The 14,229-nt window shown below is 38.2% G+C and overlaps 1 protein-coding gene across 16 annotated transcripts in view; it reads left to right on the plus strand.

Moving 5' to 3' along the window:
• Positions 1-14,229, plus strand: part of heph (polypyrimidine tract-binding protein 1 heph) — a 953,472-nt gene that overhangs the window by 823,625 nt on the left and 115,618 nt on the right. For all 16 annotated transcript variants that reach the window (XM_076409826.1, XM_076409822.1, XM_076409825.1 and 13 more), the window contains one exon: positions 3,437-3,532. In XM_076409826.1, coding sequence (XP_076265941.1) covers positions 3,437-3,532 — 96 coding nt within the window. The remainder of the gene's footprint in view (positions 1-3,436; positions 3,533-14,229) is intronic.

Consider the following 14,229-nt stretch of genomic DNA (forward strand, 5'->3'; position numbering starts at 1 on the left):
ATACCTCGCAGACAAACATTTTATTGTAAAACAGGGTGACGAATACACGGACCTACATCCAATACATTCGGGTGTTCCGCAGGGCAGTGTTCTTGGCCCATTGTTATATCTATTGTATACAGCTGACCTAACGACCTCAGGAAACACTACTGTTGCAACATAGCTGATGATACAGCGGTTTTATCATCACACGAGGATCCAATATCAGCTACAAGAAATCTCCAACTTCATCTTAACAAAGTCGAATTGTGGTTAAAAATGTAGCATATCAAAATCTACTTGTGTGTGACATTCCCTCCTTGTAGAAGAACTTGACCCTCAGTAAAATTAAATAATCATGAACTTCCGCAAGCAGACAGCATTAAATATCTGGGAATGCATTTTGATCAACGTTTGACATGGAAAAACATATAGTGACAAAACGCAAACAGCTTGGGCTTAAACTAAACCAAATGTATTGGCTGATCTAAAATCTGGCGTAAATCTAAATTATCATTAGATAACAAGGTTTTGCTAAATAAGTCAATACTTAGGCTCATTTAGATCTATGGTATTGAACTGTGGGGTACTACTAGCAAATATAACATTGATATCCTCCAGAGGTTCCAGAATAAAGTTTTGCGAGTCATCGTCCCATATTACGTGTCCAACAAACTGATTCAGCACGGTATCCCCTTAAAATTCATAAAGAGTATGATTTGGAGTGTTAGTGCAAAGTACTCTGAAAGATATGAGTGCATCCCAATGTATTCGCCAAACAGTTAAATGTGCGCGATGTTAGATATAGAGTGAGATTTAATAATCTCTAGAATAAGTTAGAATAGTCTTTAGAATAAGTTCTAAAATATAATATTCATATAATATATGAATAGTATCTAAAATAACTACACTTACTGAAGTGATGTTCTACATGTTATATTATATAATAGAAATCACATAATAATACTTATTGCCCACCGGGCAGACTATTGAAGTTCTAAGAGATTTAAAAAAATAGATTTTAGCAGTTCAAAGTAAACCACACCAAACACCACCAAATGTATTCGATGTAATTGTAACTTTTTAGATTTTTATAAACTATATATAATATATATAAAACCAGCTAATATAAAATGCGCATATTATCTTTATGAATGTCCCGAGAATATCCGAAAGTGGAAAAAATCATAAGTGCATCACTAAAACTCTTATCAGAGCTCCATTTACATAGCTCCTCTTTGCCTGTACTTTTCGATGAAATCGAATGTCACCAATGGGGGGTTTCCGTAATCCGACCCCCTATAAGCTCGGTCTTTGAAAAGACTCGCCCATCGCATACACCTCACCGAAAATACGAGACCTTTCCTGATTTTTCCGATTTGCGGTAGATATTGGTGTCGTTGCTTTCGTGGATTACCTTATGGGGGACGTATGGTAATAATGGCCTTTTCGTAGTATCCGCAATTTTGTCAAAAATCGTCATTTAATATTTAATAAAAAATGGAGCCTCTTCATCAGTGCTTCGGTTCTTTGAGGCTGTATATTTTATATTTGATGTCATGTATATCGTACTATTATTTGATCGCTAAGATTCTAAACACTATTAGATACTTATGTATATGTATGTATTCGGATAATTTTTTCAGTTTAAAAGAACATTCATGGGAAAGAATTGTAATATTTATTCATAATTTTTTTATTTTCATTACATTTTTCATCATTTTCTACAATGTTATCTTCACGTTATCTTCCTACCAAAATCAGCGATTCTCATAGATCCAGTCTTACACTTGTGCGACATTTCTAAATTATGTGCCAGTCAAGCCGTGCTGCATCAATCTGAAGAAATAGTAATCAGAAGGTGCTATGTCTGCAGGAGAACATTCGCAAATTCGCTCTTGCCGATCGTTTTTTAACTAAACGTAGCTTAATTTGTTCAATTGGCGTTTAGAGAATCTATGTGCCATTTTGCGCTAGCCCATGTATTGCAACATTCGCAATACACCTCAGAAAACGTTTCCTTTTTTATCAGGCAAGCAAAAGAAAAGCAAACATGTTGAAACTATTCAAAACCTCATTTTCAGTCAATTTATCGCATGTCAGGAGACAATCAGCTTTGAAAATTTCAGTTTGTGCAGCATTTTCATCCAATGATCCATATTCCAATATTGTCCATATTTCGACTTGCAATTAATTGGTTTCAAATCTTTTTGGCCCTTCAAGTGGTTCATGATCATTCATCACATTTAAATCATTGAAATGTAAACCGACAATTAGGATGTTGATGGAGCAATATCACTATAAGTTTCTAAAAATGTTTGATGGATTTCAGCAGTATATTTCTTGAAATCAAACAACAGAAGTAATAATTGCGATTGGGCCTCCCAGAAGACCTAACCGCTCTCATCAAGTCCTACCTATAAGTAAAACAAATCGATGCTGGCATACCTCAAGGTTCCCCGCTGGCCGCAGCCCTTATTTAACCATTTTATTTCAGATCTGCAGAGAAAAGAGCACATTGACGTCGCGTTTTACCTTGACGACACTGCTTTCTTCATGGTCGGTTCAAATGGTCCAAATTCTGGAGGTTGCAAATCAATCCGCTGAAAACCCAGACCATTCTATAAGAAGCGTTACGCACTGCGCGTCCCGCAACTTAAGATCGACACCGCAATAATTCCATGGCTGGATAAAGTCACGTACCTAGGTCTCTACTTCGACCGATGGTCCGGTTGGCATTCCCGAATCCAGAAAGCAATCCCGAGAGATTTAGGGATAGCAAACCTGCTATCTTCTCTGACCTGCCCTTCTAGCAGACTTCCCATCTCCATCAAATCCACCGCCTGCTTTTATGTCAGAACAAAAAAAACAATTAATAATTGTCGAAAATGTTCAGGGCTATAATTTTAAAGGATTTTTTAAGATTTTTATTTTAAATGCTTTATTATAAAAAAATCGGTAAAATGTATTTTATTCAAAGTGTTGTCCATCGATATACCTTTTGAGGCTATCCACAAATCGGCAATTTTTTTGTATCTTCATATGAAGTGATGTGCTCTTCAGACAGGTTACGTCTCATATGTCGCGACAAGTAGCAATTAAAAGATGCATGATCTCCTTTTAATGGCCTGCCAGTGAGGGTTCAACATGACGTTGGTTACCCGATGCGAGTTAATACACAGTAACCCCGTTTGTTGTAGATCGTATAAAATTAATGTATATATCCATAGTTTTGAACATATTCCATGATTAAACTATATATACCCTGAATAACTCTACAGCATTGAATGAATAACTATTAATTCATATAGAGAAAAGTCAAATCTATCGAATTTAGCTGTTAGGTTAAATTGTTCAACATTGGTTTACATTGATACTTGGCATTTTCACCGATATATATCACTGAACAAAATACGTACGTGTAAATATAATGCTAATGTTTTTGTTTTCTTTTCAGAGAGGAAGTGACGAACTTCTTTCCCAGTCAAACGTATCCGTGATGGCCCCTTCAGCACCACACGCCGATAACAACAACCAGGAGAACGCTAAAAAAGTAAGCATAACGCGGTCTCTTTCCCCTTGTTATTGTATAAACATTAATCACCGATTGTCGATCTCTATTGTTGTTACATTAAGGTTACAAAACTGCACATTGTTTCCTTTTTTAACCAGGAAAACAATCACGTCGCGAATAATAATATGGTTATTGTGTGACCTGCTTATTTTTTTATGACGATTATATCCATTCATGCTATGTTGTGACACACTTTTCCGTTCTCTGTTATTGCAATAAATATTTTCTCTCTTAAAAAAATTAATCATTTGCCAATATTTGAGGCGTACTTGGTTATTTATGAAAAGTATTATTTTTTATTAATTACATTTTATATTAGATAACAGATCAATTGAAAAGTCCCCGGCTTACCATAGTAAAACACATTTTTTGACATTTTTTTTTTATTTAACATAATTCCCTTCAAGGGTAATACACTGATTATGGCGACCCTCCAACTTTTTGATGCCATTTTTCTAGTACGATTTGTCCTTTGCTTCAAAAAAAGGCCTCAGTTTCGGCGATCATCTCTTCATTCGACGAAAATTTCTTCCCATCGAGCATTCTTTTGAGATCTTTGAGAACAGGAAATAGTCGCTGAGGACCAGATCTGGAGAATACGATGGATGAGAAAGAAATTCGAAGCCCAATTCATGGATTTTTGGCACAAACAAAATTGGACCTTTTTGACTGTGTGTATGGTTCGCATTATTATCTTGGAATATGGCAGTGTTTGTCAGCAATATGCCAGTCATAGTAAGAACTACATCACTGAGATTGTCGAGATGTTCATTTACAATGATCTGGTCAGTGATGTGAATGAGACGAGTTAAATACTATGATATTGCCGTCCAAATCCTAACGAAACCTCCCTCATGCTTAACTGTAGGAAACATAAACCGTATCCGGGTCATAAACTTCTTTTGGAATTCTCCATACATACATTCTGCTGTTTGTAGCAAAAAAAATGTAAAAGAAGATTCATTCATTATTCATTCATGCCACATTATTCCAAACGCCAAGTGTCCATATGTTATGATCGTTGCATTACTTTATTCGCATCTTCACTCTGTCACTTTTGCCGGGGTAGATTAGTGTTGTTTGACCACAATCCTCTTAACGTTCGTCACCCATTATTCCTATTCCACGATGATTTTTTACCATATTTTGTATATACTGTCATTACCGTGAATAGTGTTGCTCGTGAGATGTTAAACAATTCAGGTGTTCTTGCTTGAAGCAGTGTTGGCAACATGCAACAAAATGTACTAACTCCATGATGTTCATATAATTATTATATATCCCCTGTAACATTTTTTTTTTATTTCGATTATTAAACAAAAATACATCTAATTTATTGATATAATATAATGTTTTTTTTATTATTTTTATTTATGAACAAATAATGAATTGTCAAGTCGAAATAATACTTTCATTAAATTCTTACGAAAGATGATATATCGACACGACATCGAATTTTCAGTACTAAACGAATTATTTGAATTATTAAAGACAGTAAAAAAGATTTTAACCGTCCATGTACTCCAAGAGAATTTTAAAACTCGTCGAGAACTTTTAGAAAAACGAAAGAAGTGTAAAAAGTGAAACTTTTTCACTCTCGCTGACTCGCCTTCCTCGCTACGTTCCTTCATGTTTATATTCAAAATCGCAAAATTATCCGCCATTCGACATCAAGCCCGAGATAGGGGAGCCGGGACGGCGAAGATGAAAAGAATCATTAAAAAACCGGGTGTTTCCATCGCTTGTTATTCAGGCGCTTCTTGGCCTCGGTATCGGAATCAAAGAGCATCGCAAATCAGCTGCTATTTGTCGCGATTTGCTTACCGACATGTCGAAAGTGGGTGAAGGGGGACCAATCTTCGCTGTTGAGGAGGGGACGGCTGAAATGTGAACATAATTAGATAGCTATGCGAGACCTGGAGCATATTGGGGTGTTATCAAAGAAAAGCGATATTCGACGATTTTCGCTGAAGTGGAAAATTAACTGGGCAAACATTTTGTTTATTTTTATTTATTTGTTTATTTTTTTCCCCTATATTTTAAAGCCTCATTTTACCAACTATCGTTTTTTTCTGGACTGGACCTAGTTTAACGTGGGCTCCGAACCACCGTCCTCAGCATTAAGCCTACCGACTGGCAAGTGATCAACTTCAGAAACAATCCCAAAAGACATCCGGTCTTACCCAGCCTGGTTACTGGCGTGACTGGGATCATTTTCCATGCCGTATATTGCACTCTTAACTGGTCAATTGAAAAATCCCCGGCCTACCATAGTAAAACACATTTTTTTGGCAAAATTATTTTTTTTATTCAACATAATTCCCTTCAAGGGTCATGCACTGGTTATAGCGACCCTCCAATTTTTCGATGCCATTTTTGTAGTACAATTTGCCCCTTCCTTCAAAATAAGCCTCAGTTTCGTCGATCATCTCTTCATTCGACGAACAGTTCTTCCCAGCGAGCATGCTTTTGAGATCTGAGAACAGGAAATAGTCGCTAGGGGCCAGATTTGGAGAATACAGTCGATGGGGAAGCAATTCAAAGCCCAATTCATGGATTTTGGACACGATGCATTGTGTTGGTGAAGCGGCACTTTATTTTTCTTCAAATGCGGCAGTTTTTTGGCGATTTCGTCCCTCAAACGGTCCAATAACACTATGTAATAGTCGCTGTTGATAATCCTTCATTTTTCAAGATGGTCAAAAATTATTCCGTGCGCATCCCAAAATACAGACGCCATAACCTTGCCAATTGACTATTGCGTTTTTCCACGCTTTGGAGCGGGTTCATCGTGTGCAGTCCCCTCGGATGACTCTCGATTGAAATGATGGAGCCATACTTCATCCATTGTCACATATCGACGCAAAAACTCGGGTTTATTACGCGTAGTCATCTTCAACCACTGCTCCGAATCATTCTCGTCATTGGTTTTGGTCAAAAGTGAGCTCGCGCGGCACCCACTTTGTACAGAGCTGTCTCATACCCAAATATTCGTGAATAATATGATGTACACGTTCAGTTGATGTCTTTAGAATATGTGCTATTTCATTCAGTTTCAATTTACCGTCATTCAAAATCATTTTGTGGACTTTTTAAATGTTTTCGTCGGTAACAATCTCTTTTGGGCGTCCACTGCGTTCACCGTCTTCGGTGCTCATTTTACCACTTCTAAACTTAGCATACAAATACTTGATGGTTAATTTTCCTGGGGAGTGTCCGGAAACTCGGCTTTGGAGCATCTTTTGAGGGTTAGGGCTAACTAAAGAACATATGCATCATCATGCATATCAGACTGTGGACAAACATAAATTTTGCGACCATGCCCCAGTAGGATTCGAAATATATATATATATATATATATATATATATATATATATATATTTCGAATCCTACTATATATATATATGCACCATGTAGTTCAAGCAATATAGCTACAACTTTTAAATCAACACAAACTTTTCAGTCGTATTCTTTGTATTTGCTTAAGTCCGAAATTAGTTTCGTGTTTTCATACGTTTCTTTTAAAATCACTGAATATGCAGTAGGTATGGAAGGATACCGGCTGTCATTGTGGAGTAGTACAGCTTTGAAGCGTAAATAATCAATGTAAATAATAATCACACTCAATAGACTGTCTTTTTAACAATGGAATAAGGAATTGATAACGCGTAATCTTATTTATGTTAAAAAATTGTCACACACTGTATTTTTTCAAAATTATCATAGTTCTATCGAGATATGGTGCCTGGACTAAATACCAAATAACCAGATTTGAAAGAAGATTTCGCATCCGATAAGTGAAATTACGTTCAGGTGTCCGACGTTGACTGAACTTAATTTCCCAGAGCTGCCGGGTAGCGAACAATGTCGTATCCCCAGTTTAATGCCGCATAATGCGCGAGATTTAGTCAATTTAGGCCTCGTTTGGACGCCATTCAGGCGACATCCTACCACGGAAACTACACTGTTCAATTTCCATCTCCGTTCCCCCGTTACCCCCTCCCCCTCCAGAATAAACAATAGCGACGCGTTGAGATATCCATAACCTATTTTATTGGGCGGACATCGGTCAAATGTACACCCCCCCTCCTCCTCATCCCTCCAATCCCCGCCGCAGTCCTAGGAGATGTCGGTCGACGATTATACCTCCGGGGGAAATAATTAGGTTTATGTATTTATGCAACTGGACAAACACGGAAGCGGTGGCCTCCCATACGCCAATATTATATCTCGAGTGCGTCCAGTTTGCTTAACCATATTGCAGTCGGTTTTCGAAGGTAAACAAGCGGCTTTTGCGGTTCGCTCGTGGGCAGGGCACGGCATATAACGGAATTAGGAAAAAATGGGGGATCAATATAAATGCATTATCGGAAATTTGAATAGTCACATAAATAACTATAAAATATTGTCATTGTTATCAGATTCCACGCTAATGATTGTTAAGTGTAAGCTGATAATATATTAGTATATTAATCTAAACTAGTGATCACACTGTGACCGAAATTCGACCACAATTTATTAAGTTAATCATATTGCTCTTATAACAGAGTGAAGATAATAATATAAAAATGATAACATATGTTAATATTACTAAAACTTGTTTCGGCATCTGGAGAATACGGTGGATGAGGAAGCAATTCGAAGCCCAATTCATGGATTTTTGCCATCGTTTTCACTGACTTGTGACACGGTGCATTATCTTGGTGAAGCAGCACTTTCTTTTTCTTCAAATGGGGCCGTTTTTCGGCGATTTCCTTCAAGCGGTCCAATAACGCTATGTAGTAGTCGCTGTTGATGGTCCTTCCTTTTTCAAGGTAGTCAATGAAAATTATTCCATGCGCATCCGCAAATACAGACGCCATAACCTTGCCAGTCGACTGTTGTGTTTTCCCACGCTTTGGATCGGGTTCATCGTGTACAGTTCACTCGGATGACTGTTGATTGGACTTCGGAGTGAAATGATGGAGTCATATTTCATCCATTGTCACACATGGACGCAAAAACTCAGGTTTATTACGCTTGATCATCTTCAAACACTGCTTCGAATCATCAACTCGTGGTTGTTTTTGGTCAAAAGTGAGCTCGCGCGGCACCCACTTTGCACAGAGGTTTCTCATACCCAAATATTCGTGAATGATATGATGTACACGTTCAGTTGATATCTTTAGTGTGTCTGCTATATCGTTCAATTTCAATGTACGGTCATTCAAAATCATTTTGTGGATTTTTTAAATATTTTCGTCGGTAACAACCTCTTTTGGGCGTCCATTGTGTTCATCGTCTTCGGTGCTCATTTCACCACGTCTAAACTTAGCATACCAATCCTTGATGATTGATTTTCGTAGGGCAGTGTCCTGAAACAAACCAAGTTTTTGCTTCAACTGTCAAACAATTTTTTGCCTTCAAAAACAATATTTTATCAACACGCGAAATTCATTTTTATCCATTTTTTCACAATAACAAAAGTTGCTTCACTCAAAATACTATAATTCACAAAGTAATGATCCGACAGCTGCCAAATTTATACACGCATCTTTTGAGGGTTAGGGCTACCTAAAAACTTTCAATTCTTTTAAACTTTTCAATTGACTTGTTAGGTTAGGGTCAAAGTTTAATCCTTTAAAAATATACCCTTTAGGGAATTTTTTTAAATTTAAATTATTTTCGGGGATATAGCTGTTTTAGTGACGCGGCATCTAAGAACGAAATTTTAAACGCCTTTTCCTCGAAAGAAATTTTTTTCGCAACGGTTGACATGATATCTCAAGTTCTACGGAACCGATTTACATTAAATTTGGTGTGACTGTTTTCTGTACATTCTTGTATCGTATTAAAGTAAAACTGTAAAAAAATTTGTATTTTTACTATTTTTAAAAAATCCGAAAATGTAACAAACTTTTTGACGAAAAAGGTGGATTTTTTTAAGTTTCTAGATAGGAATACCCCCTTAATCTGGTAGAAACCAACAGCGAACTATCGATCCTGGATATAGTTAAACAATGACGAATTAAACGTAGTATTAAACTGTAAAATAATAATCGACGCCAACTCGATCGTATATATCCGGCACCCGATCCCGTCCGAAAACCCGGCGTCGGTTCATTATCGTCCACTGTCCACCTATTCCAACCCCCCGACACCTAACTAAGGGCCGGCCGCTTTCCGACAGCCCGTCCATTACCAACTAATGACACGGTCGCAGGTACGAGCGCCCCAGACCCGTTCCCGTTTCTTCGTCCGAAATCCATTATCCCCGCAATATAATAAAACACAGTCAAGATACCATTATAATTGAAAAAAGACGAGCGATCCCTTTTATTACATGCCATTGTTGTCCCGCCACTACGGTCTTATTTTTTGTTTTGTTTTCTATACGAAAATGTGTCCCTTTCTCGCGAAATATCGGACCCTCCGCGGCGACGACGGGTTGGGGGATGATTGTTAATGTTCGGTTCGCGTTCTTGTTGTTCCGTCGCAAGTGGAAAAGGCCGAATTAAAAAAAAAACTCGGCCCGAGTAATTGATATGACGCTTTTCTTCCCTTCTGAATGGATGGGTACGTTACTTTTCATTGCTTTCAATTTAATCAATGTCCATAAATGATGTTCTTGAATTACGGCATAGTACAATGGCTATTTGTACTGATAATACTGCCATGTTACGATAATTAGACCAAGCAATTCAAAGCATTAAGGATTCAAGAAGATCATTTTTATCATATTTTGCTGTTTTACTTCCCAAAAACGAAAATACAATCCGAGCTCGTCAAAAACTGTGATGGGGCTTAAATAAATACCAGTTTCACAATTAGTCTTCTCATTTTAATTCCAGGAAATATTGATATTTTCTGCCTAATCGTTGAAGTAGTCGATGAAATTCTTGAAATGATCGACAGAATGATCTTGTTAGATCGACATATTCGCTACAAACTAAACATTTATAATATTAAATTGTTTTAAACTATTTCCATATACCAGACAAAGCGTGAGTCGCGAACTAACAATGAAAAAATTAATGTACCGAGTTTTCGTTTGTAAATCACTGCAGAAACGAATGATTGTGAGCGATGAAAAGTGTATCACGTACGACGGGATCTAAAACCGGACCCGACTTTTCCGTTTTGCAGTGACGAAATTATGGTTTTGCCAGAAGAGTTGCAAAAGGCGTCCCATCAGAAAGACACATCTGTCAGTCTTCGTCTTTCAATAGGCTAGATGACTATGTAATAAAGAATCACAAAAATGTTGATTTATGTTAATAATATACTATAGAGAGATTATTAAAAATACATTTATTTTAAAATTAAAATTGGGATTACTAAAATTCTACCAGAAATAAAAGCACATTTCAAAATTCGCTATATTAAATCAAACAACTATCAGAAATGCTACGAAACATTGATGTCACTTACCGTTTCTTAACCATCATTTCTGCATCAAGTTCCCCTATGAGCTCCTAGTTACACTAGATATCTGCTTAGTTCTTTTACTTTACGTTACTTTATAAAATTGCGTTGTTCAATTAAATATGTGTCACTTACCTTTAACCTGGTGCACTATAACCCTTAAAACTGTTTGGTGGGCAACAAAACAGATATTTGATTTTGGCTTTTCATAATCTAACTATAATGGGATTTGATAAACACTAATATTTTTCCAAATCCATTGTCTTCTGTGTGTTTTTGGTAACTGAAAAAAATACAAAATTGAAACAAAATACACAATAAATAAAACAAATGAGGCCTAACCTCAAATACCTACATTAAATGTTCTTATTGCTGTGAATACATTGTCTATATTCAAACTGTACCGGTTGGTTCCTGCCCTGAAAGATATTTCTGCCTTGGGACGAAAATACACAACATATTTGGGATGTGTACATTTTAGCGATGTGTACTTATATTAGGCAGACCGGAATCATCGCTACACGGAATATCTAATTATAACACAAATTATTAAAATAATATATAAATAAGACCTATACCCCGTCATATTCAAACCGTCCAATGCGAACAAAACAACTACGTTCCCACGCGCAAATCTGCAGCGTCATTCCTAAAAAGGATGAAAAGGAAAAGTCCAATCCACCTGACTACATGCCCATCAGCCTGATTAGTTCACTTTCCAAATTTTCCAAGCCGAAAAAACTATATTACACGCTTCACACTTCACAACTTCACAGACGCATACCACATAATCTCGAACGAACAATTCGATTTCCGTGCCAAACATTGAAGCCTTCATCAAGCTGCCCGCGTCGCAGCAACAATTCACCAGGCACTAAGAAAAGGTAAAAAAACTGGAGCCATCTTTCTAGATGTCCCAAAGCTTTCGATCAAGTATGGCACCACGATCTAATATTCAAAGCGAATCAGCTTGGCCTACCGAATGACCTAATCTCCCTGATAGATTTATACTTGGACGGTAGGTCCTTTCAAGTGAGGATCGGTGACGCAGTCTCCTCTCGTAAACAGATTTCCACAGGAGTTCCGCAAGGTGCTCGACTAGCCCCAGCCGTATTCAACCTATATTCAACCTATATATGACTGCCCACTTCATAAACTTTCCCACACAGCATTTTATGCAGATGATACCGCTTTTTTCACAACCGGTTATAGTTCCGACGCTATACGCAACATACTTCAAGACCAGCTAGCTACCAGGAAATTGTGTGGTACTCATTCTAGTGGCTGCAGATAAACCCGAGCAAAACTCAGGTTACTCTATTCTACCGCAAGAAGGAGGTCCGCACCTATCGCCTCCAAATTGATAGTCTCCATCCCCTAGCTCCAGAAAGTTTCATAACTCGGTCTCCAGTTTGACCGCAGATTCCAATGGTCAGCTGAAATTCAGCACGCTATTTGCAAACCATAGAAAGCATACCCCAAAAAGCGGCTCTGTATAAAATGCTAGTTCGTCCAGTCTGCCTCTACAGAGCACAGGTGTGGTACAGGTATATCTCTAAGACACAACTTGAACTACTCCAAGTGTTCCAATCCAAAAAAGTCCGCGCGTTACTAAATGTCACATCGCTTATGAGGAACGTCAACACTCACCCAGAATCAGGCATCCCTTTTGTGAAGAATTTCGCGAACATGCTTAGTGTAAGGTTCTCCATAGACGCATTAGAACACGACAACGCCTTGATTAAATACCTACCCATCCATAAACCTCGGTAGTAATCCAACTACGACAATCCCAGTCGTAACCCAGGGTCTCTGTCACCCGCAAAACACTCACATCCCGAACCCGAAGCGACATCAGCAAAAGACCATTTGGTTCTAACTGGTCATCATGGAATAAGAAAAAAAATCTGCAGCGCTTTTAAAATTTCACTTTTTCACACGTCAATTTTGCTTTCCAATCGATTTTGTTTTTAAATAACTTTTTTTCCGGGTAAAGTAAATACGTAGAATTGCCATAAAGTAGTTTTTCGAAAATAGTCATGTAACCTATTGTATGTGTTTCGTAAACAAGCTGCCGGTTATAAAATCAATAGAACTTTTAATAAAAGAAGATGATCTATCGCTTATAACGCCGGCCCTGCGCGAACTCAACAGCAGAGAATTAATTAAACACCACGGAAAGTGAAGTGGTCGTCCTGTTACGATGTAGATTTAATTTAGCCCGAAGCCGGCCGCGCGTATCGCCTAGCCTTGAGCGCAATTAATCGAATTATTCCGAATATTATCGAAGCGGCGTAAATCGGATCCTAAAATATCTAAACAATCACAGATCGGGAACACCTTCCGGTTGTAAAACAATTTCGTCTAATGAAATTAAAGCAAATCCCGTCATTTATCCGACCATCGGTCAAATCCCGTCCCCGCAAGGCTCGCCGTCGCTTCATTATCGTCCACCCCTTCCGGCCCCAGTCCGGAGAGCCATGGGGACGCCCGGTCATTTCACGACAACCCGTCCATTATGCGGTAATGACACGGTCGCAGGTCGAAGGCCCTACGTCGGTTCGGACGGCGCTGCACACTCAGGCACCATTTTCACACCAATATAATAAAGGATGCCTCCGTAATAGTCAGAAAAAAAAGAGCGCATTCCTTTTTGTTTACCGTGTTTTTATTATCAGCTGTAATCGGAGAAAAAGTAGTGTGTTTCACTATAAAGTTCTGGCTATTAAACATTTCTGCAATAGATGACAATACAACCATCGAGACGATCTTAGTCTCCTAATGTTGCTGAGGCATGGTCGTAAATTTATGTTTGTGATTGTTTGTAATTGTGACTGTCCAAAAGGTGGGAATGCAAAAGAGAGCTCTGGGTTTAACTTTATCACATGCCAGTCGGCAAGGCGATAAATCCGAACTATATGGAGGGTGCTCCAGTACCTCCGACCCTAATTCCGATATTGTATCGAGCGTGAGACGCGCGGTATAACATCTTGCTTTCGAGAGTGTAATAATGTACCCATATCTCGTCTGTAGTGAAGATTCACGTTAGAAAACCTTCCCCTCCGCCTCGTATCGCGTCGACAAACTTTCAACCGCGTAAATATTTGCTCGAAGTTCAACAGTTTACGAACCCATCGCGCCGTTATTTTGCGATATTGAATGTGTTCGTAGATGATGGACTCTACACTACCAATACCGATACCGAGTTCAGCCGAAATGTCTCGAACATTCAGCCTACGGTCCTCCAAAATGAGTTGTTCTACGCGGCGAAT

This window comes from Rhynchophorus ferrugineus, unplaced genomic scaffold (genome assembly GCF_030347505.1).
Source record: "Rhynchophorus ferrugineus isolate W39M unplaced genomic scaffold, kcgeb_rfMv2 rfM7, whole genome shotgun sequence".
NCBI lineage: Eukaryota > Metazoa > Arthropoda > Insecta > Coleoptera > Curculionidae > Rhynchophorus > Rhynchophorus ferrugineus.